This window comes from Vanacampus margaritifer, chromosome 6 (assembly GCF_051991255.1).
Source record: "Vanacampus margaritifer isolate UIUO_Vmar chromosome 6, RoL_Vmar_1.0, whole genome shotgun sequence".
Classification (NCBI taxonomy): Eukaryota; Metazoa; Chordata; class Actinopteri; order Syngnathiformes; family Syngnathidae; genus Vanacampus; species Vanacampus margaritifer.
The window spans coordinates 15,088,332-15,114,954 of record NC_135437.1 but is presented as its reverse complement, the minus strand read 5'-3'; the positions used below and the strand labels follow the sequence as shown (position 1 = coordinate 15,114,954).

Genomic DNA, 26,623 nt, shown 5'->3' with positions numbered 1-26,623 from the left:
ATTGGTACCCAATGGAAAGCTGAGCATTCATTCAATAGACGGTCCATGTGCTAGTACGCACTTTGTCCTAACTAGTAAGACAATTAGTGCCCTAGTGTGGTATCAAATTACTCCTCAGATTGGAAAGCTATCATACTAGTCATCTGAATTATAAACAAAAACTAATTGGCTGCAAAAGAAATGTTCAAATGGCCATGAGCTGTTACAGCCTGTTACGCTGTGTTACTAGTACAACTACTAAGTGCTAGATGTTAATGAGTAGAATTTATGTCAGGTGGCCTGAGAAAGTCTCAGAGTACCCTGAACAACTAGACAAAATGGCTGGTGAGAGGTAAGTCTGGGCTTCTCTGCTTGGGTTGCTGGCTCCGTGACCCGACTCCATGTAAGACAAAGATAGTACCTTGTCGTCGTCCTATGAGCAGTGCAGTTAAGTGTGTGACTAGTGAAGAAGACAAAGCATACCACAAAATTGAATAAATGCTCCAATGGCTTGGGGTAGTAATTTAATGTTTTATTAGTAATAGTACAAACATTACAGTACTACATGACAACTGTACAGATGTAAACAATTGAAAAAAAAATACAATATACTACATTTGAAGCTGCCCTTATGAAAGTAACATTTGTAAGACTTCAAGTTCAAACCCCATTGTTAAAAATATCACTGTCCTATAGACAATAAAAAGCTCAAATGACACTGATGCTTAACCCTATCAAGGCACAGAAAGGTTTATTAGTTCAAAGGAAAATCTAAGACATGAAGTTACTTATTAAAAGACACATAACCAATTTTGATTTCAACTGAGGGTAGCTCTTGAGGTGCGATCACACGATTTCCTGAGCTGCGCCTCCAGCACGACGTTCTTCTTCACCTCCACATTATAGTTGTACTTCAAGTCCTCGATCTCATCGAAGAAGGCGGCGTCCAACTTGCCCAATTCGTCCTTCAGCTGTTGGACTTTGGATTCCAGTTTGCTTTTCTCCACCTCCGCCAACTTAAGAAGACCTTTCAGCTTCCTGTTATCTTGTCAAGTACGAGAAGAGAGAATTTAGTTTCTTGTGTAAAAGTGTGGAATGTAGCGTGTGTGGGAGTGTCACTCACCTGTGTCGTGTTTGGATACCCCACTGTGCTGCTCGGTGTAATCATCCAGTCTTTTTTTAAACTCTGCGTTCTCTTTCCTCAAATCACTGTGGACAAATATTACTGATGAAAACAATAGTCCTAAAATGTGTTTGTACCCACATAGCCCTAATTCTTACTGCCTGACATATTTTTAGTATAATATGAAATAATACAGTGGTACCTTCACCTATGAGTTCAATTTGTTCCATGGCCAAGCTAGCTTGTAACTCAATAAAAAAAAAAATTAACGTGTAAAGAAATAAACTAGTTTTATAAAGTTAAACTATTCTGCAAGGGTATGGCTTAGTGAATTACATCTTCAGCGACCACACTTTGTGTGTTTTTTTTTTTTGTGGCAACAAATTATGACATGGTGTCTATTACAGTACTTAATCCTACCTCATTTGCTTGGAGACATCTGCTTCTGTATGTGGACTACTGTGAACCAATTTGTCAACCTTTGGAAAGACAGAAGAACAAGAAAGGATTTAGGTTCCTAGGTTTTCCTAGCTTGTTGCAGTGTGAAATGTGGAAATATGGGACGCAGGTGACCGGGTTGGGGGTGGGGTTTGTATTCTGCAAGGTTAAAGACAAATGCAAGCTGACTTACTTCTACCTTCCATTGTACGTCACAAAGTATGATGTGTAACATGAAACAAGGTGCTATCGTGTGTTCAATTTCATTGAACTGGCCCATCTGTCCATTCAATTTTTTTTTTTACATCGACGTAAAAGTTTGACCAGTGAGCTACCAAGCCAATAGGCTCTAGTCTGTGTGGTACATCCAAAGGCAGACTCTGTATTTAGTTCTGTCCTTGTCGCCCCAGTTTGTCTGAGCTTTGTCTGAGTATTCAGTCGTCAAATGTAGAGCATTTTAATCCACCACAGGTACTTACTGTAGCAGTTCCTAACCCGCCAAACTCTTATGCCATGTATGTGCTTCCCAAACTGACTACTACTACAAAGCAATAAGCAAAAGACGAAGACTGACTCATCGCTCGTGTTGGAGTGGGGGATTAAGGTAGCTGAACTTTACATGATCTTCAAGTCGCCGGATGCGGTTCTGCGCCGTCTCTTCACGTAAATTTGCCTCCTTCAACTTGTGTTTAAGTTCAGCTAGGCTTGAGGTTTTCATTGAGAGTTCCTTCTCAAGCTCCTTCATCTTGTTCTCGAACATTCTGCAGAAACGAGGGTGGGCGAGACATTCAAAGAAAGAAGAAAAAACAACAGTTGGCAACCATTACTGATGGTGAAAGCCAGCCTTCTTACCGAGTCACCACAGACACCTTGGCGGCCTTGCCGCCAGTTACTTCTATGGCGGGTCTCGACAGTGCGTCTCGGAGTCTTTGCTTGGTTTCCTCCAGCTCGACCTCCAGCTTCTCGCAGCCCAGCTCTATGGTGGTCTTGGACACTCGCAGCTTCTCTGCGGCCTCCACTTCCTGATGTTTGACAACATGAAAGCTTTATTTGATGTTCTGCTACTTATAGTTCATGGGATGGGTCTTCGATATTGGATCTACAAGGCGCTTGAGAAACATAGTAGCTTAAATCACAAGGAATTGACTTAATCATTAAATAGTTGAGGTTTGGGTCCACAGTCTACCACGGCTAGGTGGGAGTCTGTGCACTGTATATATTTCATCAACCTCATGCTGGTCCTTATTCTTACCCTTTTAAGTTGCTTCCGCAGACGTTCATTCTCCATCACTATCTTCTCCAGGCCTCTGCATTTAGATTCCAATTTGCGAACCTCTGCTTCATGTTCACGCTTTACTTTGTCGTATTCGGCCTAGAAGACAAAAGACAATTGGTCGAGCCTGCTTTGGTAAAGAATCGTGCCTGTCGTGTGGACAACAACCTGTAGCATTTTGTGTTCTTGCTCCAAAGTCTTGTCTTGACTCTTTATTGTGGCGGTTTTCTTTAGTGCCTCATTTTCCTTTTGTAACCTCTCCACCACCTTTTTCATCAAGTGAATGGTTTTCTCGAGTTCAGGTACAGTTTTGCCGTTGTAGCCGGCCTGTTGATGATCCCATAAAAATTATTGTCCGATTGTATAAAAAGGGTGACAAGTCTTGTAATTTCTGCAGAATCATACCTTGGTATTGGCCAGCCTCTTCTGCAAATCGGCACGTTCCTTTTTTAAAACGCCGAACATCTCTTCTTGGTCTGCAACTTTACTCTAGAAAAACAAAATCTAGGTTCAACAGACAAATTGTTAGGAGGCACTTCTCAAGACCATGCAGAAAGTGGTGCGTACCTTCAGCCTTGGCAGGTCGATGTTGGCCTGTGCCAGTTGGAGACGGAGCTCCAGATTCTCTGAAGCCAGTTTGAGATTTTCCTTCTTGAGGTCCATGTCTCCCGGTGTCACTGCATCTTTCTCTGATGCCTAGAATAAAGCAACGATGAGAAGCATTGCCAAGGCAAAAATCTAGACAGCTGCGTTTGGAACTTTTACCTACACAGCACTATGGAAAAGTAAAGCACAAAAGGGGAACACTCACAAGTCTTAAATTCTGCTAGTAGGAATACTACAAAACTATTACAGCGCTGGAGGACTACAGTGGCCTGAAGTACCTTCTGATGTATTTGCGAACTGCTTTCTGGCTTTAGCACAGCATCATCCATTTGCTTCCTGATAGTGCTGTCGAGGTTTTGGCTTGCTTTGTCATATTCAGTCATATCTAGAATATGTGCCGTTACCTTCCTTGTAGACATTTCATCTTGGTCTGTCCTCTCAGGCTTTTCTGCACCTGGTTCCCCTTCATCTTTATCACTTTCTTGACCAGCGAAGTCATCTTTATTTATATTGTTTTTAATTTCACTTCCTTGTGCAGAGGACACTGATTCACAACCTTCAGATCCAGGCTCTGCAATTTCCGAACCATCTTGTATGACAGAATTCCCTTTACTTCCCTTTGCTTCCATCTCATCTGCGTCCTCTACATCGTTTTGTTCTCCTGTCTGCTTTTTGGCTGCCTCAATGTTAGTAGTGTTTTCTTCAGCGTCGGTTTCACACTCAGTCTTGTCAGGGGTTTTCGTGTTGACTTGGGGGCTCATGGAGCAGCACCGTGATTCATCTGCTTGGTGCTCTGCAATCACTTCCCATTGCCGGTTGTCAACATCAAAAGTCATACCTTTGAAAGCCTGCAAGTTTTTCCCCTTTACATTGGACGAATCCGACTGACAGCAGTCAAGAAAGAAAACAGATCAAGACAAGGAAAGACAGCAGGACTATATCATAAACAGATGAGGATGTGTATGAAGAACTCTCATGTAAGAATATTTAAAAATCTGGCATTTGTTTCCACAGTAACACTTACAGGCGGTCTTGAGGGAGATGTCTGGTTCTCTACGGCTCGCAGTCTTTCCTCCAGATGGTGGTTCCTCCGAGTCAGATCTTCCACTGCGGCGTCACGCATTAGAGCCTGCTGCTGCCTAGAAGTTTACCCAAAGTACAAACGCCGTAGGTCAGTACACTGGTACTGGCTTTGTGTTGCGAAAATTCGTGTTATCAGCGAGCTTTGCAAACTCAGTAAAGTGGGAAACTGTGGAGCAGTTGCAAGTGCCTTTGCATGTGGGAAACAGGAGCAACAGTCATTTTTGGATGTTTATTAAACGGGACTAACAGTCAAACTGAAAAATACAAAATGAAAGCAGGCCACAGCTCACACCCCAATACTGACATGCAGACTAACCAGCCAACCGGACTCCAGCTAGTAGCGTCGCTGAACCGGGGGCTAGTGGAGCTGTAGGGGTACAGGGCTGATGTGATGATGGAGAGGGTTCGAGTTATGATGCTGCCAGGTGAAGTTAATAGAGGGATTTCAGAGGGAAGCTGAAGAGGAGAGTGGTGCAATAATCCAGTGGGGGGGGGGGGGGGGCTATGGTGAAAGCGGTTGATGTTATGTAGGTGGGTAATTGATGTGGGATTGGAAAGATAGTGTGGTGTCAGAGATGACAATCATGACAGCCAGATTCTTGTGGGGAAGGTGAAATGGAGGAGTTGTTGATGGTTAGGGAAAAGCTGTCAGTTTTGGATAGAGTGGACTTGGTACCAATTAGGAGAACCTCAGTTTTGTTAGTGTTTACTTCAAGGAAGTTTTGGGTGAACCATGTTTTTATTTCGGAGGTAAAATCATTAAGGGTGGTGGGCGGTAGTATTGTTCCGATACCTAGTTGTTCCCCCCCAACATGAAAAAGATGCCCTGCCATTGCTTCAAAGCATTCAAGTTCCAATAGGATATCTTGGCTCGGCATGCGGTGAACACGTCACACATCAGTGAATGTCGTGCACGAGCAAGACACAAGATGCTGCATCCAAAGTCCTATAGAATAACAAATTTATGTATAATATAGTCGCAGAGGAGGTGATAGATGGCGAAGAGGAGAGGCCCCAAGGCAGATGCCTGGGGCACACCTGAAGTGACATAGGAGGGACTTGGAGTTTATCAACTGAATGCCGCTAAAGAGATATTAACCAGTTCAACGGAGTGTATTTCAAAGTACTCTAAAAGACAGGAAACATACTTTGTGGCAATCAGCTGAGTCTCCAGCTCTGCATTCTTTTTCATCAGCTCCTCGAGGTCCTTGTCCAGCTCATCTCGTCTCGCTCCCGCCACCTGGTCTGCTGTCACTCCTCGAGCCTTTGTTTTTCTCTGCAGCACGCTCCTTTCTCGCTCTAGTCTGCATCAGCGCCGAAAAAAACACAACGCAAATAATGGTCATCAGGTGGCTTTTGTCACTTCCTATAACTAGAACTAAAAGGTTCCTAATTCCTATGGCCAGTTGTTGTAGTCTGAGGACTTGGGAACGTTGCGCAAATCAGGCATGTTAGCCGGTCAATTCATTTGCTGGCTCCATGGTTATTTACTTTGAACCTTATAAGTGTCTTGTCCTGGCTGACTTAACTTAGTCATTTCCGAGTTTGGGGTGTGTGATTCCCTGTGTTGCTGTCCACTGAACTATTATTTTCTCTCGAGATACTAATTTAACTGCCAATTTGGTGTTCATAGCTGGTTGCTCTCCACTTTTACGGGGCTCCAGCTCGACTTATGTACTCCGAAGGACTTTTTCTGGTGTTTTGCAACACATTAGCTTAGCGATTAATATTGGCTTTGTCTGTTCTCTTGTGTACGGTGTTGCATGCTGAGGCTATTACCTCGTCCTCGTGATGAAAACAATGCTTATTATAAGTGCCGCTTATTTGCTGTCAAGGAGGCGAAGATTAGTTACTCAGAGGAGAAGGAACCGCACCGCGGGAGGATGTTTAGCCACGCCAGCTAACAAGCGCAGCTCGTAGCTTGTGCTTCAAATTCAAAAACACATTTATTTGTCCCCGAGGGGCAATTCAATGGCATATGAGCAGTATTACACCAGAAAACATAAAAACGCGTACACAAAATGCTGCAGTTAAAACCATTCCAACTACTGCCAATAAAAATGAAAGTGCTCTGTGCGGCACGGAAGTATTCTGCCAGTTCACGAGCAGCAGCAGCTCAGAGTTGATTGGTGAGCATGACCCCGTCACGAGTAGCATGCCACTTCTGATCGGTGAGTTTAGCAGGAGAGGAGGAAAACGGCATTTATGTATGAGATTATAGTTGATACAACAAATTCTGAGTCTGTCGGGAGCATTGCAAAAAAAAACTAAGCTTTGGTGATTGTGTTGCTTGGAATCGCAATTTGGAAAGAAACAAATAAATTGTTCAGTCCTTAGCGTCACGTGACGTACGATTTTTGTTATTGTCAACACTGACCTGCTGTAGAGGTCTTTTATGGCGCTCAGCTGTTTGGACAGCGAGTTATTTTCTTGTTCCTTGTCCTTCAACGCATTTTTCACCTTCTCAAGCTTGGACTGCCACTTCTTACCCTCCTCCCACAGCAGTATTTCCTCTTTGCTCTGTTGAATACACATGCGAAATAGCATTCATATAGATGCAAATGAAACATTACATGTGTACACTACATACAGTATAACAGTTGAAAGTTTTACCAACCTTTCCCTGATTGACTCTCTGGATTTCAGCACTCTTCTCCAAGTCTGACTCCAACTTCCTGATCTTTTTCTGCAGTTTCTCAATGGTTGGCCCCTTCGCGTCCAGCACAGGTTGATTCTAAATCAACAAATATTTCCGAATGGAACAACAATGCAAAGGTGTTTCTATCCTATTTTCTTTCTCTTTTTTTTCAACCTGAATGCAGCTGCTGAGCCTCTTGACTTGCTTCTGGAGTTCCTGTATTTCCTGTTCTCCAGCCACTTTCTTCGCTTGAAGGGTCCTCTGATGGTTCTGGCTCTTCTGGAGCTCTTGGTTCAGATTGTCCACCTCCTTTCTGAGGCTGTTCTCGTTTTTCTTGGCTGATTCCTTTGCCATTTGTAGCTCATTGTTGAGCTCTAGCACATGAGCCTTTGTGGAGAGAGTATGAAGTGGTTTTATCAACAAATCACGATCAGCAAAAGACACTTGATATGTGGAGCCCACCTTCAGTTCTTTGGTGTGCTTGTCGACTAACTTCTGTACATTGAGCTTCTCCTCGGTCTGTACGGCGTTGGCCAAGACTTGTTGTTCAGCAGCAGACGTCATCTGAGTCCGCAGTTCTAAGAGAACTTTGCTGAGAGCCTGAGGAAACAATCATTATGAGAGGAAGCTTCTGATCCGAAGTAATCAAAAAACCTTTACTACCTTGATCTGCTTCTCCTTGTGGACCAGCTGAAGCCTTAGGCGTTCCACCAAGTTTTTCATGGTGTTGCTTGGGGACAGAACGTTGGCCTCCTTTTGACTCTCCAGCTCGTTCTGGAGGGAGTCAATCTCCTTCTTCAGCTCTGTTATTTCTCTCTTCTGGTTTTTGGTCTCCAAGGCCAGATCTTCCACCTCTACAACATGAGACTCCTTCAACCTGTGCAAAATCCACAATGTTAGCACGGTGGTTTTGTTTTTTTATCACCATAAGTGCAACTTTTACATTTTACTGGTTTTGAACACATTAAGCACCTTTTTAAAATGGGATTCATCGTGTAATGTCTGCTTTTGATGGTTTAACCCAGACATTGGCAAATGTTGTTTTCAAGGTGCACAATTGGATTTTAAAACTGAGAGATGGGCCAAGTATTTCGAAGACTAGGCAAAAAAGACTATATATATGCAATATGTGGATTTTTTAATTAGTTCAATTAGTTGTATTACTATACAACTAATTACAATAATTTATAACAGAAAGGCCAACTTGGGTGGCACCAGAAACAGAAAAAATAGCTCGTTATCCCCCAAAATAAAATGGGCCACTAGTTCAGGAAACCCTCATAACCTGGTCATGTCATCGGCGTGTTTGTTGGCCTGCGTATCCATGGCCATCTTCAATTCCTCCAACTCCACGGCGGCCATCTTCATCTTATTTGTGACTGATATGAGCGACATGTCCTGCTCGATCACAGTCTGCTCCAACTCAGCCATGCGGTCCAAGTGTTTGGAGGTAGGCACTACGATGCTGGGCTTTTTCATCATCTCCTGGCAGGCAGGATGGACATAAGGAACATTTGACAACCAATGAGTGTATGATCTATTTTAATACAGTCAAGGATCTGCCTGATACGGATTTTAATTTTTATGTGGACTCCGATATTTGGCAGAATAAAATTCTGATAACCGATCAATTGGCCAATGAATAAAAAAAAATAAAAATAAACATTTTTGCTTAACGCTTTAAAAAATAGATAAATTACAAGCACAATATTTGACTGTTTTACAATACAGTACTTTGTCTTTTAGCATTTGCTTAACTTTGCAATGGAGAGGAAAATCAGCAAAATTGTCCGATATTTTTGTTATTTTGATGGGTGTTTGTTTAAATGTCAATATCTTTGTTTTATGTTTTAATGTGTTTAAAAATATATATATCTTTTTTTTAAAAAAGGCTAATATCGGCCGATTTATTTAATCGGTCAGGCCTACTACAGTCAAATCTCAAAATTTGTGAATTTTTAGTTTAGGTAATATTTAAAGTATATGGAGATCATAGTTTAGAGTATATTGGAGTCTGGAGTATATAAGTCAATTTAGCCTAACTTTTTTTTAGCTAATAGTAAGCGTTCACTGTATTCATGGGTATCTATCAGTACCGCTGCCTGCTGTTTGAGGCGGTCCAGGGTGGAGTCATCGTTGGAATCTAGCTTCTGATAAAGCATCCTCAGCTCCTCTTCGTGCCTTTTGATCAGCTCCTCTTGATCCTGAGATGAGCAGCTAGGTTGGTTAGAAGAACTGAACCGCAACAATTTTGTATCATCATACCTTTACAGCTTGTGTCAGCTGGTTCTGGTACTTCTTGAGCACACCATCTTTCTTGTCCAGTCGTCCTTGGAGGTCTTTGATGGTCTTGTGCACCAGTTTGAGTGCTTCTCCGTCACGCTCAGAAGTGTCCGCCAGTAGATGCCCACCACTAGCGACAACGCTCGGTAGGCGGAGACGCAGCTCATTGATGACTTTATCCCTGGATGCCACGTTCTGTTCGGACTTTCTCAAATCTGCTTCCTTCTTCTTCAGTTTCTGCGTTTGACCGAAAGGATGTCTGTAATCCGTGTCACGATTGAGAAAAGTGACACAAAATAGAAGGAAATGATACCTCATCCAAACGTGTGCCAGCGGCCTGCATGTTCGAGATGGCATCAACTTGCTCGCTGATTTTTCTCATGGCAAATTCGAGTTGTTGAGCGAGAGGTAGATTTGTGTCTGGGAGGTAGCTGGGGGAATCTACCTGCAAATCATCGAATCTTATCTCATTAACTGGGAGATAAGGCGTTAAAATAACACCTTTTTTTTCTTTGTTACAAGCATACCATTTACAGTTTTAACCGTTTTTTCGCTAATAGAAAATCACATGGCATATCCAAATAAATGTTGCTTTTTCTGGAATTTGGTTTATCTCTCCTGGAATTTTTCTAGTTTCTCCTGCTACCAAACATGCTGTGAAAATGTTCCCCAAAATTAACTTGCATAAATGACCAGAGAAATAATAGACATTTAATAAGAAAAGGAGTGCTTCCTCTTGGAAAACTCCCATTTATCAAAACATGTAGACATGATTTTAAAGCATAACTCAACACTTAATCAACTTTTTGGGGGGTGATAAACTGTATAATCTGATGTCTAACAAATGCTGTCTACATGTCCTGGTCATTATTTTTACATTTTAGTACATGTTTGTTTAAAGCTTGATTTGAGGGCAAAAACTATGTGTTTGGTGCCATCTTAAGGTTAAAGACAATTTGGCTGTTTGCTCTCTCATTACACGAAACAATACATACTACGTCACTTGTTCCGCATGACGTAGTCGCCCCTGCCACCCACCGGCTCATTCTCGCACAACAAGCCTTCTTAAATGGCTTCTTAGTGAGTTGCTGCTGTCAATCACAGCCAGACCACGCCCAAACCCATTCGCAAACTGCTTAAAATGAACCTTTTCAGTGCCTCCCTGTATCTCCTGGTGGTTTTCGTGCTGGTCCAGCTGACGCTCCAATTCCAACTCTCGCTGGTCCCACGCAAGCTGGCGCTCTTCTTGAATCTTGACCAAAGAAAATGAAGTTTGAAAGTGACTAAAAGTGACAAACTTTTTACTTTCACTCTCACACTCACCATATTTTGCTGCACAATCTCCTCGCCGAGTGAGTGGATGTTTCTCTCCTGTTCCTCTAGTAGGTTCTTCAGGTACCGGATCTCCTCCTTCTGCATTGTCACCTCCCTGCTTTTCCTCAGCTCCTGCAGATGGGCCTCTTCCATTCTCTTGTGCCACTCGCGTACCTGTTTTCAGAGATGTTATGTGATCAGTAGGATGCAAACAATGCAGAATGCTTTTTAAAAACATGCATGTTCAACTAATTGAAAATGCTAAATTGTCTTTAGGTGTGAATGTTATATGGAGTGTTCCCACCTCTTGCCCAAAGTCAGCTTGGACAGACACAATTTTACTCAGCACGTTAATAAGTGCCATACTGTACAAAATGGATGAAAACAGAGTTGATCCTTTATATCAGCGGTTAATTTTTATTGCTATCTGATGCTATGTTAGTTTAGCATTTTTATTTGTTTTTCTTGTGCCACTTTGATACAGTGGGTTTAAGCTTTCACATTTGTCTTGGAGGACATCTAACCTTCTGGGCCCCTTTGGCATCCTTCAACGTGGCGCAAAGCTCCTCCAGGCCTCCGAGCCTCAACTCCAGCTCCTCCGCCCGGCCCTCCGCCATCCTGCGCTCCTCCTCTGCCCTCCTCCTCTCATGGCACGCCTTTGCCCTCTCCTCCTGGAGCCCTACCAGGGTGGATGAAAACTTCTCCTGCTGCTGCAGTGGCAGCGCGCCAGCAAACTGCCGCCGCAGCGACTGTACCGTCTGCCGCAGACGCCGGCACCGGCTGCTGGCCTCCTGGTGGGCCAGGAACAGCGTTCGCTCGCCGGTGTCCAGACGCTGCTCGGCGCGCCGCAGGAGGGCCTCCAACTGGCGGTTGTGGGTCGCGAAAGTGGACAGCTTAGCCAAGGCGTCTGACTCGCTGAGCTGTAGAGCCACGATGTGTTGGTGGAGCTTGGCCACCAGGGCTTTCTCGTCCGATTGAGACTGGTGGCAAGAAATGAGGGATTGGACAAGGTATGTTTTGGACCTCATTTTAGACAAAAGAAGAAAAAAAAACTTGTTTGGAATATCATTTAATTCTGCTAAAAGCAATTTAATCTATGCTGATTAAATGGTCACATGCTAGCAGTTAATATGCTAAAACATATTAAGATGAGGCAGATTGATAGGGATTTGACATATTGCTCTGTATTCGGGTACCTTTCCTCAAGAGCATACATTACATGATAAAATGTTAGCAATTGGTAGGTAAGCTATCGCATGTACCTGGTAGTCTAAAATTTGCCTCTTCAAAGATTCCACCTCCTTGTCTTTAGAATGTTGTCTGGCCTGGAAAACTGAGGCTTGTTTCATGGCAATGTCGGAAACCTCCCGAAGCCTATCAGTCATGATTAAAAACACATAAAGATTGTCATAATAATACTAATTTAAAAAAACGTAATATAATAGACAGTAGTATTGTTTTTGCACACTGTACTTTGAAAGCTCGGAGCGCAGTTGTGCCTCGACGGCCTCCAGCTGTCCGATCCTTGCCCGGTCAGCATCGCTGGCTGCTTTTGTGACGCAGTCAGCAAGCTCGTCCCTCAGCTCTCGCTCCACATGTTGTGCCTCCACGTTCATTTTGGTCATCTTAGGAGGGTGAGAGAAAAAAAAAACTCCTCAGCCCGAGACTGTGATCCCCATACGATGGCTGGTAAACGCAAAATGATAAGAGCGGCTCATTTCTCACATTTTTATATAAATTACTTACTGTAAAACACTATAAATACAGTGATACCTGTCTATAGACTTAAAAGTTATGAGCCGTTGAGCCAAAATGGCATGTACGGCACTGAATTCTCTAAATAAGGTTGCTTTTGTTTGAAATGTGGGAGTTATGTTGTCCGTTGTGTAGAGAATTAAACAAAACTAATGGCAAAATCAGAGAAACCGATCATTTGCTTGTAATTTTTTTCCCCAGAGCTGTATATCTGCAGAACTTACCCTACTCCCCCATCCTACCTCAGCAAACTTGGCCTCCAGCTCACTGTTGCGCTCCTCCACCTTGCTGAGTGAGTTCCTCAGCCGTTCATACATGGCGGCGGCGTGCTCCGCCCTTTGACGCTCGTTCAGCTCCTTCATCTCCAGCGTGGCCATCCTACGGGCGGCCGATGCTCCCTCACCGGGGTCCTTCTCCACATCGCCCTCACCCATTTCCAATCTCGCGTTCTCCCACGCGTGCTCCAGCGTGTGCAGCTTTTCCTTGGTGATCTCCAGCTCCTTGTTGATAGCGGCCATGTGTCCTCGTAGAGATGCATTCTCACTCTGAAGGGACAATAATAATAATAATAATCTAGGGGAGCTTGTGTTTAACTAGTGGTGCCACAGGATCACTGTCCTAACTGGCTCATTTAATTTTTGAGGCTCCCCCATGGTGTGTTTGCGCACCTCCAAATCTTCCAAGTTTGTGGTCCTCTTGACGAGCAGTCCGTCTCTCTGTAGCACGTCTCTGTATTTGACGGTGAGCTCCGTGTACTGCCTGTTGGCCTTCTCCAGGTCCGACGCCGGCACGCTGTCGTCCAAGGCCTTCTGCAGAGCCGCCATCCTGTACGCTGCAGCTTCCTTTTTCACGCAAAATATCAAAAAGGCTAATGAAAAAGTATGTTTTTGTCTGAATATAAATTCCACCTAATTTGTAGCCATCGTTAGCTCATGAAAACATATTATTCTTGACTGCAATTGCAATAGTACACTAACAGGTCTGCCGTGTTTGGGACACCAACATTTGGGAGTTTCTCTTGAAAGCGTTAAAAAAAGGAACACAAAGCAACAGATTTTCTTCTGGCTGCATGTGTTAAATTATTTTGCGGAACTGGTAAATATTGCTTGTTCTGTAACTAAACATGCTTGATTCTTTAGAAAAAAAAGTTGTAAAATGATTATAAGCAGACAGAAAGTTTAAATTCATGTTACTGATGAGCTTGTTTGTCAGGTTTCAAAGAAGTGAAATGGAATGAAGGCAAGGTTTCAAGACAGGACACGGAGGCCAAGTAAAAGAGGATCATTATACTAACACAGTTATTGTTAGTCCAGATTTTCCCCTAAACACAGAGCCAGCGGTTTTGATCTGCAGTGGCTGAACAAATTCACCTGGCTCAGACACAGGCCTACTGAAGGGAGGAAACAAGCTTACAGTGTAATACATCCCAGATGCATCATGGAACTTGCTGCTGTTCTTGTGAGTGTGTTCACAAACTACAGGCTGGATACCTTAAAGCAGTGATTCTCTAGACTAGAGGTGTCAAAATAGTCAAAAAAAAAATGAACAGATTATTATTAATAAACAACTATTTTAACAATCAAGTCATCGTTTAGAGCCGTTGTTAAACTTAAAATTGTCAGCATTTCTATTTTAGCCTCTCAACAACTCGGACAGCATGCTCAGAACGCGATGACTGCTTGCCTTGTATCTGAGCAGGTAGCCGATCCTCTCCGTGACAGCAGTCTGCATTTGAACATCGGCGTCCCTCAGCCGGCCATTTTCCTTGCGCAGGTGTTGCTCCTGCTCCATCAGGGTGGTGCAGCGTCGAGCTAACTTCTGCTCGTTGACTTTGGACATGGTCAGCTTGCGCAGTGACTCACTCAGATGCCGCTTGACTTCCTCAGGGTCCTTCTCAAGGGCTTCTAGTAGTTCCTAGTAGGTGGAGTGAATTGAAGCGTTAATGGAGTTTTAAAACAACCCACCCAAAATGGAGGGGATAATGTCGACTAATTTTCGAGCATAACAGAAGTCGAAATGCTGCAATACCAGAAAAACGGTATAAAGTTAAATAGCAGACATTTCTCCGTGTTGTGTTAAAAGCAGTTGTTGCTGTCCGACAACTAATTAACGCCATTTAACTATCTGGATTGCAGGATGTTGTGCCTCTTGTTTAAAAGTGCACACAGTTGCATTAACCCCATTGGATTACACTGGGTTATGCATGAAAGGCAAAGGCGTGAATGTTCATCTTACTTACACTAAATTGCTGGAGTTTTACAGAGTCCAACTGCTGCTTTTCCTCAAGTTTGGTTCTTGTGCTTGTTAAAGCTTCTTTCTCCTTCTCCCATTGCGACTTCTCACTGCACAAAAATAACATACAAATCCCCACAAAGGGCAGCATTGAGCCACATAAAACATCCTTCATGGACACAATAATCCAATAAGGAACACTGAAGTCTCCAAACCTGAGATATTCCTCATACAGAAGACCTTGCTTGTGGTTAATAATGGCAAACTTTTCTTTGTATTCTTCCAGGTTTGCCATCAGCTTGTCCCGTGTATTCTCCTGGTTCTGGAATTCCTAGTTAACATCAATAACGGGAAAAAAATAAACATGACCTAATGCTTTATATTAATCTGATAATGCATACAGGGTGGTGCCACAGACCTGAAGCAGCCGAATGACATACTCGTTCAAAGAGTTGATGACCTCCATGCTGCTGGTTTCCAGACCCTCAGGGAGGGTCAGTGGCTGGAAGAGGCCGCCGCCCGACTTCTTGAGATCCTCCAGCTTGTCTTCCAGGTGACTCATCTGGCATTACAAACAGGAGATACACACAGGATGGTCACAAGTAGCTTCACCATTGAAAGACAACATTGATACAAAATGTTAGAATTGGACGTATGAAAATGTCTCAAGGACTCATGCCTGGAATTTGGCCAAAAATCAACTTTTTTTGCAACAGCAGCCACTTTTGGTGACCTTACGGACTCATACATTAACAAACGCTTAATATTTAGAATTCCTCTGGGGGGTGGGGGGGGGGGGTGGACACAAAATAATTACTGAATTACATGGTCAAACTGTGCATAATGTTACAGTGGCTTAAATGTTTTTACAATACAGTACAGTATTTGTTAAGTACAGTTCAGTCTATTTAACTTTTAAGTCCACTACATTTGCATTTAATCTTTCAGGACTGTTTGTTTTCAAACATTTATTTAGATACAATTTTAAATCTAAGCCCCAATCGAAAGCAGATATCCTAGACAGATAGTTGACGTTGCGTACCCTCTCTTTTGCGGCGGCGAGTTGAGCGATGCTGCCAGTCGCTTCCTTGCGGATGGACTTCAGTTCTCGGCGCAGCTCCTCATTTCTGCCCACTAGCTCGTGGAATTGAGATTTGAGGTCTGAAGTCAGATGCTTTCCCATGACATTCTTTACCTATAATCAGAACCAAATGGATGCAGGAAAATGAAAATCCTCTTCAGCAAACTGGAAATCTGAGTCATAGAAAATTTGTTTGATGGCCGCAATGGGAACAGACCACAGAAGACAAGAACGAGTTGAGTCTCAGGATTAAAAGATCGCCAGGCAAATTACTCACATCCACTAGACCGGAAATACCAGAGTCGGCGTCAGATGGACTGGTCTCCTTGGCCTTCAAAGCCTGGAGGACGTCCTTGAGTGTAGCCTCCACATCTCCTTTCTCCTTGGAAAGCTGCTCAACTTTGAGAAGACACAGAAAATAGTGGAATCGCGAATTTAACAGCCTAATGGTTTATGATTGGAATAATTCTGCTTACACTTGAGTTCCAACTCAGTCTTGTGCCTCTCCATTTGTCTCTTATGCATTTTGACTTCTTCCTCCAGCTGTTCATTCTGCAGACACAATGTTCATGAACTAGGACAGGAATTCAATTTTCCTTCAGAAAAAGTGCTGATGTGGTCCCTTAGGAGCTGACCTTGGCTCGGAGCTCTTCATCTGTGCAAGTTGTCAGCCTTCTTGTGGTTTGTGAGACATCGTCCTCCATCAAGATGGATGGTGGCAGCCCTAAACACACACAAATTGGAGTCAAGACTGAACACTAAATTATACAAAGCACTAAAACTTAGGTACTAATCGGATCAAAATTCCATGGACCAGTTCCTTTCTGGAGGATGCCTAGAAATGACCCTGGAATCTGGAATCAAAATGGCCGCTCAGCGCGCTAATGTATTTGAGGGGAGTGACTTTGATTCATCTTAAAGACTAAAGACTGTTTACTTGCCTTGATAGCTGCTGCTGTTTTGGTGCACAACAGAGTTCAAATGGGTTCACCAGTATATGTTTGTGTGTGAACAATAGCGTTGATGAACTGCGACAATCATTAAAGGGAACATTTATTTATCTGAGTGGATGCCGTGTCATGTATCTTTTGAGTCACCTCTCTGTTTGGCCAGGAGTCTGACTTGTTTCTTCATCTCCAGTCGTTCCTCTTCAAGACGTTCAATCTGAACAGGAAGTTAGTTTAAACAAAAAAAAAAATCAGTTGAGACTTTGGATTGTGTTTACCTCTTTAGCGAGTATTTGATTTTCGGCTTTGTATTGCCGTTGCTTAAGGTCTCTAGCTCGTCTGAACTCGCCCAGGTCCACTTCTTGTTTGGGCTCATAGCCTTTGAAAGGAAACAAACAAGAGTCAGACAAACAACTGTCTTATGTACAACAGTTTGTTACAGCTTCGGTTGTAGAAAGAAATGAGCTCTAGAAATAAAGTTGAGTAGAAATGAGGTGAAAGTTGTGTTACTGTTGTTGTCGTAATGTGAAAAACATCACCCAGTCTTTCCCGGAAGTCCTCATTTTCCTCTGTGAGCTGGTTGATTGTCATGTACGCTTGGTTGATTTCTTTGGTCACGGATTCTATTTCCAAATCTCTCCTTTGGATTTGACTTTTACACTCCTTGTTCTCGCTGATGGCTTCTTCCAGGCCGTACGTGCCCTGGAGTACAGAAATAGAGCCTTCATCATGAGACATCAACAACATCTTGTGTCTGGAGCTTTTTCGCAGAAGTCGGGAAACGATTGGACATGCAGGTTCGTGTTGTCATCTACTTACACGCTCGTACTCCCTCAGGCGCTTCGAGGCCTCGATTAGCTCTTGGTCTTTTTCCTCGGCGTGAGCTTCAGCTCGTCTCAAAGCCTCCACCGCTTCTGCTGCTCTCATCTCAGCAGCATCCAGCTTGGATGTGAGCTCCTCCATCTTTCTCTGCTGCAGCAGTGCTTATATACCAAACACACACCAGCAGCGCTTTAACTCCATAATACATTCACATAACTCAACTCGGCCTACTTATTGTTTTATTATCTGTTATCTTATCTTACTGTGTTTTTGCTCTGTATGGTGTCCTTGACAGCCCAAAAAGGGAAAGTAAGGTTAGCTACTTGTTATTTTTTAAGTTTCACTATTGAAAACAGTTACCAGTATGATTTTTTTGTATTTCCAGTGTTTTTTGCTGCTAAGTGCCACAATTAAATTTTATGGAGCTATGAAGCGACACAATTCCAGTCCTTTTTGCTATTAGTCGATAATGCATTTTGAATGCTTTCCCCCCCTATTATTATAACGTTTTTTTTTTGCCACTTGCAATATTTTTGTGTTGACGACATATCTCCAATGTGTTGTTTGCGCCCAATAATTTACAAGAACAATGTTTTGTTTTGTTTTGTTTTTTTTGGGCCAAACAACACACACATTGCACATTCTTCTTCTTACTGAAGTTGCTTTTAACACAAAAACAAAGTGTATTAAAAAAATCTGAGAACTGTGTCACTTGGGGACACAAAAACATTTGAACTGTGGTACTTGGAAGCAAATAACATCACAAGTGTGCCACTACAGACTTTGTGTGTACACTATTTACAAGTGGATTTTGTCCTGCAAGAAAAGCCGCAGTCTGCTAAGGCACTTTATGCGATGACTTTTATAACCGCTGTCTTTGTTGTGTTGAGAACCTGGAGCGACTCACCTCCACCTTCCTTTTTGGGCACCTTCAGACCCTCCATGAGCAGTGTCTGTTTCTCCATTTCGCCTGTAAACTGCTCCACTTGCTCTCTCAAGTTCTTTATCTGATCATCTCGCTCCTCTACGGCCTGAAGAGCATTCATTTGCCAACAATTGTCTTCATCAGTCTCAGTGACATGCTTAGGAGAAGACATCAGAGTAAAGCAGTGTAGCGCAGACCTGCTGCAAGGCTATAATGTTGCTTCTGTCCAAGTCCAACTGGGCCACACGCAACTTGTGCTGAAGGTCACGAATCATCTGCTGATACACTGAAATCTCCTCGTCCTTTTCAGAGAGCACTTTCTGTGAATGAACGTCAAAACATGAGCACTTCCTCACTTCCAGCAAGGATTAAGACACTTGACGTGTCTGCTTCAAATCAAAATGGAAGATTTTCTGTGTGTTTTCGAGCTTTGCTTGACTTCTTGTGATTTGTTTTTGGGTCTTCTCATGAAGGTAAAATTCTTAACAATTTTCTTCTTGCTGGGTGAAACTAACTTGGTGTGCTGATAAGTTATACACCAACCTTCCATTGGTCCACTTTAGCATCCACTGCAGCAATAATGGGGTCGTCCTCTTCTGTCATGTAGTTAATCTTCTGTGTCAGTTCCTTGACCTGCATATGAAGCATGTCAGCAACATGAAAACAGTGACACGTATGATTTTATTCGGGGAAGTTTACCTGCAGCTCAGCGCGATCTCTGTCTTTTTTAAGTTGGTCTGTCAAGGAGTCGCACTGATGGACGGCTATTTTGATCTGGTTGTATTCATCACTCATCTTTTCCATCTCCTTGGCTGACTCCATCACACATTTCTGCATGTGGAGGTTGTCTTCCTTCAGCCGTGAGATCTCGTCCTCTGCTTGCTAAATAAAATTCAGCACATCAGGTCGTTAATGTGGAGATTGGTCATACAGAGGAGCTAAGCGGGGTACCTGCAAGTCGTCCAGGCACTGGGAAAGCTGGCGGTTGGCTGAGCTGAGCTTCCTCTGAGTTTCGGCATTCTCCTCTTTGGACGCATCTGACTCCTTTCGCTCCAACTCTCCATGATAAAAGTCCACATCCCGCTGGAGCTGCGTGTTCTGACCCAACACATGTTTACTTTTAGATATTTTTACTTATACAAGACTTCAAATTCAAGCTTATTAAAGACCTTGTTAAAGGCGCAGAGTTAAGAAGACTTGTCACATACATTATGGCGAAAATTCTTTTTGTTGCCAATTTACACTCTAAAAATGGATTGGTAAAAAAAAACAACCTATGAATCTAGTAGGTTAAGATCATATTGGCTTGATTAACTAATAGATTGGTCAGACATTGACCATTCCGGGTGGTTATGGGCATACCAATTTTATTGGTTAGCCAAACAACCAATGAAATTGGTCACAATAGAAAGTAAGACTGGATCGAGCACTTATTATTGTATCAATGCTTACTTTATCCATTTATGGTATTCTGAATGCATTTATTAATTATTATAAGTGATTACAATATATTATAATATATGATATATTATAAATAATATAGTGTTTAAAAATGGAAATGTGTGTCTACTCTAGATAGATCACTAACATTTTGTTGCATGTGAAAATAACGTTTTCACTTGTGATTTTCTTGAATGTTTGAAAAATGTTTTTTCGTACATTAACCAAACAAAATGAACACATTTAAAATCAATAATAATGATCGTCTACCAAATGTACACTTCTATACTAACTAAGAAAGGGTTCTACAGCTACTACTATTACTATACAGTAAATCCCCCCTCCATCACATGGATTAAGTGCCAGATAATTAGCAAAAGCCACAATTTAAATTCTTTCTATACTAGTAAATTATTTTTGTTCTGGTTTTAGAAATAAAGTATCACGATAGACTTCCTGTATCGTTCACGCAGGGCTTCTTCGGGCTTTTTGTGTGTGTGCATGTGATAATCATACCTATCAATTTTCAAGTTGTCAGGAGAAACTGGTTTAAGGGCCAAAGTTTCAAAACATTGTAGGAGGTGATACTGAGCCTTAGAGTTGTATGTCTGTGACTGGTCCCTGGAAATGACCCCTAAAATGGCTTCTTTGGCCCCAAATGACAGACTTCCTGTCTGTTTTAAGGCATGGCTTCTTAAAACTTGTGCTTCTTCCAAATGTCATGCTTAAGTGAAAGTGACTCAATTTTCGAAATAGTCCAAGGGGGTGCAACCAAGTAGTCAAGTTGGGTTTTGTAGGTCGTACTAGATGTCTTCTATCAATTTTATGGGCTTATTCGTTTTCATGGCAGAATTTTCTAAATATTTCAGGCTCGGACCAAGCCAATGTTTGTCTTTGAAGTCCAAAATGGCTTACACTTAAGCAAGCCAATGCTTACTAATGTTTATTACCAAACTTTTTGTTTTGTTTTTTTGGGGCAATGGGATTTGGGCCTGTGGATAAAATTTTACGGTACAACCTTACGAGTCTTACCTTCTTCTTGAGCTTTTTTATCTTTGGCAAAGAAGATCAGAGAGAAAAGTGGAAAAGATATGAGAAAAAAATGTGGATGATAAATAAAAGACAGTTGAGCAAGGCTGTGTTTGGACAGAGAAGATGAAGGTTAGAGGGAAAGAAAGAGGGGAAAAAGGAAGTTTGGGCATTTGCTTGGCGTCTACGTACTTCTCTTTTCAATGTCTTTGTCTCGTCTTCAGCCGCTTCTGCTCGCAGGACCAACTACAAGAGAAAACCACATACAACAAACATCAATACAAAAATGTAGTTTTGTTTTGGTGAGGGTGCTGGAACGAATGAATGGAATTTCCATTCTCTTGAACCGGAAAAGATGGTTTGAGTGTTGAAGTGTTTAAAGTTACGAGTGTGGTTACGGAACAAATTTAACTTGTATCTCAAGAACCACTGTATTATAATTCATTCTTATATCATATTTACCACTGCCACTAATATATGTTCCACTTTGCAATAATAATATATTAATATTACTATTGTATAATTATACTGTATATTACGTAATCCTACCACATACCAACTTGCATCTTGGCTGTTTAAAAAAAAAAAAAACTTTATTTATCTCTACATTTTTCAAACATGACAACGTTGAAAGAAAAAAAAAATACAAAATAAAATAAAAATAAAACAAAACAACAGGAGCATTGGAAACATTGCAAGTATTCAACCAATTCAATCAGTACAGTGATGTAATCTATTTGCCCATCCCCTGTCATTGAGTGAACAATGTCCATTTCGTCCACTTTTCATGGCAAATGTCCTCTTCCGTCCTCGATCTGTGCCTTAATAGTTCCATGTCATATATCGCGCCCACGATTCTGAGCCAGTCATCCAATGTGAGAGGTCCAGAGTTAAGCCATTCCTTCGTTATGGCCTTTTTACAAACAGCCTTCATTATCTTAAGCGTGCTCCAGCGCCCCCGCGACCCTTGTGAGGATAAGCGGTTAAGAAAATGGATGGATAGAGGTACCTATCTTCCCTTAATACAAAGTCACCTGATTAAGAACCTAAATACAATACCTCACATGAAAACTTTACATTGTAGCCCAGAATCCCTTTCATGGCATTACACACATTTTTCCAAAAAGACACACCACCTTTGGGCATAGCCAAAACACGTGCATGAACAATGTTAATTGCACCACATTGACGCCAAAATGGCTGCACCACTTTTAGACATTTTTGTTTAGGTGTGATTAAAAAACCTAATTATGTTCTTTTAACAGTGTTCTCTCCACATGCGGGAGGATGTTGTGGAGCCCTGCTTTTATCATACCTAACCATTCAGTCTGTAATGCATATTTAAAGCTCTCTTTCCCATGTCTGTTTGATGTACATAGTCTCCCTCTTACTTTCCATTAAGTTATGATAACAGTTTGGATATAATTTTTATTGGCCTCGATTTATAAGCCCCCACAATAGTTTCAATAAATCCATGTGTTTCCAACCGTATCCTGTTTTTTAATTCCTTCTCACTGTAAATATCTGAAAAAAATCCTGTGTACATAAAAAAACAATGTTCCTACATGTCATGAAAACTCATAAGTACGCCCTTCTTCACAAACACCTTTGCTGTTTTTATATTATTAATATGACTTAATATATGAAAATATTACCGCTATGACAACTTTCTCTAGATATCTTTCTTATGTTACTTTGTGTTGAAAGCAGCTGTTGCTGTCATGCCATACTCACAAACATCTAATTAACTAAACGTGTGAAGTAGCTAACGGCTAGTTGTGAGCTTTGATTTAGTGCACAACGTCCCCCGGGCCCTACTGGTCGACAAAGAGCATATTAATGATTCTGATGTGATGCCGCTACCTCCTCGATGGTCTTCTTGCTTCCTCCCATCTCCCTCTTCAAGTGCGTCACCTCCTTTTCCTTCTGTTCCAGTTGTGTCTCCAGCTGACGGATTTCATTCCTCAAGAAGCGGTTGTCTGTCCCGCTGCCACCATCAGCACTCTTGGCGTACTGAGACCAGACACAAAGAAGGCTGTACTATTTGAGGTAATAATAGGAACGCTTAATAACTTAAATATATATATGTAGACATGGATCAGCGCAAGATTCCATTCTTCTTTACACTGCAAACAGGTTCTGTAGTTGGATTGTGTGCAAAAGTTGACAAAAGAAGGAAGTTGTAATCCAAACGAGAATGGCTGCCACTATGTTAGGAATTAGCAGTAATCCTCTTAAGGTGCTCAGCCAATCACAATGTACCCCTTCGCATTAATCAGTACCCAAGAAGTAGCTCAGTTTTCAAAACAATGGTGACTACAGCATCACTCCCTCTCGTGCGTTTTTGCTTAATTGGTGTTAAATTGTTTTTTGTTCAATCATTAAACAATACCAAATAATCAACCAACAGTGTTTAATAAACAGTAATTGAAGAAAAAATACTTTTATAATATAGTACATTTGAATGCGTATCAGAAATTTTCAATTAATCGATATAATAATCAACTTTAAAACTACTTCTAACAAACATTTTGATAAAATAAATGACAAATCTGAAATGAGCTCATCAAGGCCTTTAATATGATGTCCATGTGTTCTGCTGGATATAGATTTTTATACTTGTAATACACTAATCCTTACCTTGAGGTCTTCCTCCAGTCTCAACATCTTGGCTTGAAGTTTATTTTCTATACAGCAGATGTCATTGTCAAAAATCAGTGTGAGCAGTGTCGTATATTCAGACAATTATCAGGATTGTACCGACCATTTTTTTCTTGTTCTTCTATCAACTGCTCAGCAAGAGATGCTTCCTGATGTTTCATCTGACACAGGAGGACAAAATTGCATTTGAAATGAGGCACAATTAATGTTGCTTATTTCACAAAATAGAGTATTTGTTGATGGTCCAGAATGAGAGCAGAAAAACACCTTGAGCAGGGCCTGAAACACTCGCAGCACGTGGACGATTTCTTCCTGAGCTTGACGCTCCACCCCAAACTCGTCCGTCTATATTACAAAACATACACAGCTCATAAGAACAGCACCAAATAAGGAAGAATTATCCACTTCACATACAGATCTCACATCAATCAGTTTAACTTCACATCAACATTAAACTTATGACCGTTGAGAATTTGAAAATATGACTTAACAGTTAACAGCAAAATATTTTGATTGATGCATTTTCAGACTATCATCAGCTGGTTTCATTGTTGTGCCTCACAGCGGGAGAATAGATCATAAAAAGCGTGTGAGAAAATGAGAATGAATATTTAGATGACAATGAAGAATAGCTCACAGGCCCTTTCAAAAATGTTGGCCAGTACATTTGCTAAATGATAAATTGCTTAGATAACAACTTTTCCCTGAAATGGACGTATTTACGACTTGTACCAAACTTTTTATTGCCTGCTCATTAAGTGATCTTTCAGTGCGTTTGATGCTGTGTGGCATCACTGCGTGCGCGAATAAACAAGTGCCCATCTTGAACTATACAAGTTTTCTGCTTATTGTGTATCATTTTTATCTTTACTGCTGCAGTGGGTTTTAGTGAAATATTTATACCCTCTAGCTGGAATTACCACAACTTAGAAAAAACAAGGACAAACAGATGCTTGTGGAACAGAAACCTCACGCAAATGCTTTCCGTGCTTTTATATCACAGATCTCAAGAGTTTATACAGCTCATGCAGACAGACATATTCAAGGAATAGTGGAATTACCAAGGACAGGGCAAACACAGAAGTTTACCTAACTGTACAGTTTTTTAATTATTGTAATCATAATAATATTAACAAATATTAATTATTTAGTGGATTAATCAATGAATCTGTTAAAAAAAAAAAGTTTTAATTTCCATCCCTATATTGGAAGATAGGACATTATTTCAAATTGACAGTGCAGAAAATGCACAAACAAAAATTAAGACTACTTACTGGTTAAAGGTTCGGTTCATAACATCAGAAAATAAGCAAAAATATTGACCATTGTTTTCCAAGGTAAAATCCAGATATTTGCAAGACAATAATTTTTTTTGCAAAGTCTCCCTGTGATGTTGGGCCAAAGCAGCGTTTTAAATGCCGTCAATCCTTTGATGCACACCACTCTTGTATTATGCACCTTCAAAGACACATTTAGTGTTTACACACTGTGGGAACATGGACTGTTCATGTCATGTCCATGTGATTTAAAGATGCAGTAGACATTTTGTGAGCATGGGTGGTCGTCATGAGAAATAATGTATAGCCAGAGTGGAATAACATCAAGAGCAGGCGTTTCAGTGAAACATTTCTATTATGTACCGCATATATGGTGGGGCAAAAGTCAGTGCACACTTTTTAAATTGAGATAGCCTGAACAATATCAAAGCATTTAAGTGAAAAACAAAAAAAGTGGATTTTAAAGCAGTATTGTACAAGTACCTAACAAATGCAAAAAGGTTTTTTCTTTAAAGAAAAGGTGTGAAGGATGTAAATAAACAGCTCTTGTGGAACAAAGGTAGCAAGGCGCAAAATTGTAACCGGAGAGGAAGGATGCAAGGGCGCATGCAGTGTCATGACATCAAAATGCTGATTGCTAACTATACCTACTATACCAAAGAGGATATCAGATTAATTGTTATACTGCTGCATAGCCTATTTGCTGTTTAGACACTGAATTGTCACAGGAAATGCCCAGGCGAAAAGCAGGTTCAAGGTAGGGATAGACCGAGGAAAAGGCAGAAAAGTAGGAAGAAAGGACACAAGACCAAAAACGCATTAGGAGAAGGATGGAGATGAGTTAGGGAAATATATCAGGGGGAAAAACTATACATGTAATCGAATGCACTTGGGGGCGAATAGTGTTAAAACCAATTTTTGTACCACTGTGTATTCGTGAAGGATAGTTACCGATGTGAGCCGCGTGACCATTTCGTCCAATTCATCTCTGTCACATTCGTGGAGGCTCTGCGGTTCGATCCTCCTCATCTCATCCCACTCGAGAGTAACAGTCACGGCCATGGTGACGCCACACACAGCTGAGGACCGTCAACAAATACACACACACAAAAATCACATTATAAAACGCCCAAATAGGCTGACATTATCACAAAATGTTGACTCGTACCCCTAAAAATAACTATAGTAGCAGTATCACCTGGGGCGTTGGAAATACGTTCATTCATCAAAACCGTGTCATTAAACTGAGAGAAAAATTAAACTCCTCTGTTTTGTGAAACAAAACAACAGCTGTAGTGTATATATAGTGTACTTTTCTGCATAAAAGATTGTTTATTCTTCTCAAACTTCCAAATAATGACTACATTTTTACACGTTATTCGCGAATGACAAAAAATTACCTCTCCGTTGTCGTTTACAAAGTTCCAGTTATCTTGTCAGTATTAAAAAAAAACAATCCATGCGTCATTTAATTTAAAACAAATACAACGCGCCATCAATGTATTTTTATTTATGTTGTTGAACGTCTTCTTCGTCATTTTTTTCTTCTGTGTACTGTGTCAGGTAGCCTTCGCAATTGGTTCGATGTTCTATACCGCCACCTAATGCTTCGGAGTGGATAAAGTGTTGCCACGGCAGTGTTTTTATTTATGCGTTGTTGTTTTTTTAAAGCACATACTTTAAAACATTTCTCTTAGTTTTTCTCACCAATTACAAG

General features: G+C 41.4%; 2 protein-coding genes across 9 annotated transcripts in view; one reads left to right on the top strand and one right to left on the bottom strand.

Annotated features, from left to right (window-relative positions):
- Positions 1 to 26,623, top strand: part of tmtc3 (transmembrane O-mannosyltransferase targeting cadherins 3) — a 53,357-nt gene that overhangs the window by 679 nt on the left and 26,055 nt on the right. The window contains exon 3 of the mRNA XM_077567390.1: positions 22,904 to 23,017. The gene's annotated coding sequence lies outside the window, so the exon portion shown is untranslated. The remainder of the gene's footprint in view (positions 1 to 22,903; positions 23,018 to 26,623) is intronic.
- Positions 491 to 26,444, bottom strand: cep290 (centrosomal protein 290). Of its 8 annotated transcripts, none has more exons than XM_077567382.1 (53): positions 26,307 to 26,444; positions 25,858 to 25,985; positions 23,897 to 23,974; positions 23,733 to 23,790; positions 23,609 to 23,655; positions 22,832 to 22,981; positions 21,161 to 21,214; positions 20,972 to 20,992; positions 19,451 to 19,597; positions 19,199 to 19,381; positions 19,043 to 19,132; positions 18,697 to 18,819; positions 18,482 to 18,605; positions 17,572 to 17,735; positions 17,292 to 17,454; positions 17,031 to 17,131; positions 16,903 to 16,969; positions 16,441 to 16,529; positions 16,282 to 16,357; positions 16,083 to 16,204; positions 15,767 to 15,919; positions 15,143 to 15,286; positions 14,940 to 15,055; positions 14,732 to 14,834; positions 14,176 to 14,406; positions 13,161 to 13,334; positions 12,735 to 13,037; positions 12,211 to 12,362; positions 12,000 to 12,111; positions 11,262 to 11,717; positions 10,747 to 10,911; positions 10,571 to 10,675; positions 9,737 to 9,868; positions 9,406 to 9,660; positions 9,237 to 9,344; positions 8,426 to 8,625; positions 7,804 to 8,017; positions 7,603 to 7,740; positions 7,315 to 7,527; positions 7,120 to 7,236; positions 6,880 to 7,022; positions 5,651 to 5,806; positions 4,444 to 4,558; positions 3,698 to 4,303; positions 3,381 to 3,509; positions 3,219 to 3,302; positions 2,982 to 3,140; positions 2,793 to 2,912; positions 2,393 to 2,562; positions 2,160 to 2,301; positions 1,523 to 1,581; positions 1,103 to 1,188; positions 491 to 1,024 (listed from the first exon to the last, which is right to left on the bottom strand). In XM_077567382.1, the coding sequence occupies exons 2-53, from the start codon at positions 25,966 to 25,968 to the stop codon at positions 798 to 800; spliced, it is 7,755 nt and encodes a 2,584-aa protein (XP_077423508.1). In that variant the 5' UTR covers positions 25,969 to 25,985; positions 26,307 to 26,444; the 3' UTR covers positions 491 to 797. The 8 variants fall into 8 exon arrangements, 5 of the variants coding, with proteins under 5 accessions (XP_077423508.1, XP_077423511.1, XP_077423513.1 ...); XM_077567385.1 differs by having other exon boundaries at positions 3,824 to 4,303; XM_077567386.1 differs by having other exon boundaries at positions 866 to 1,017.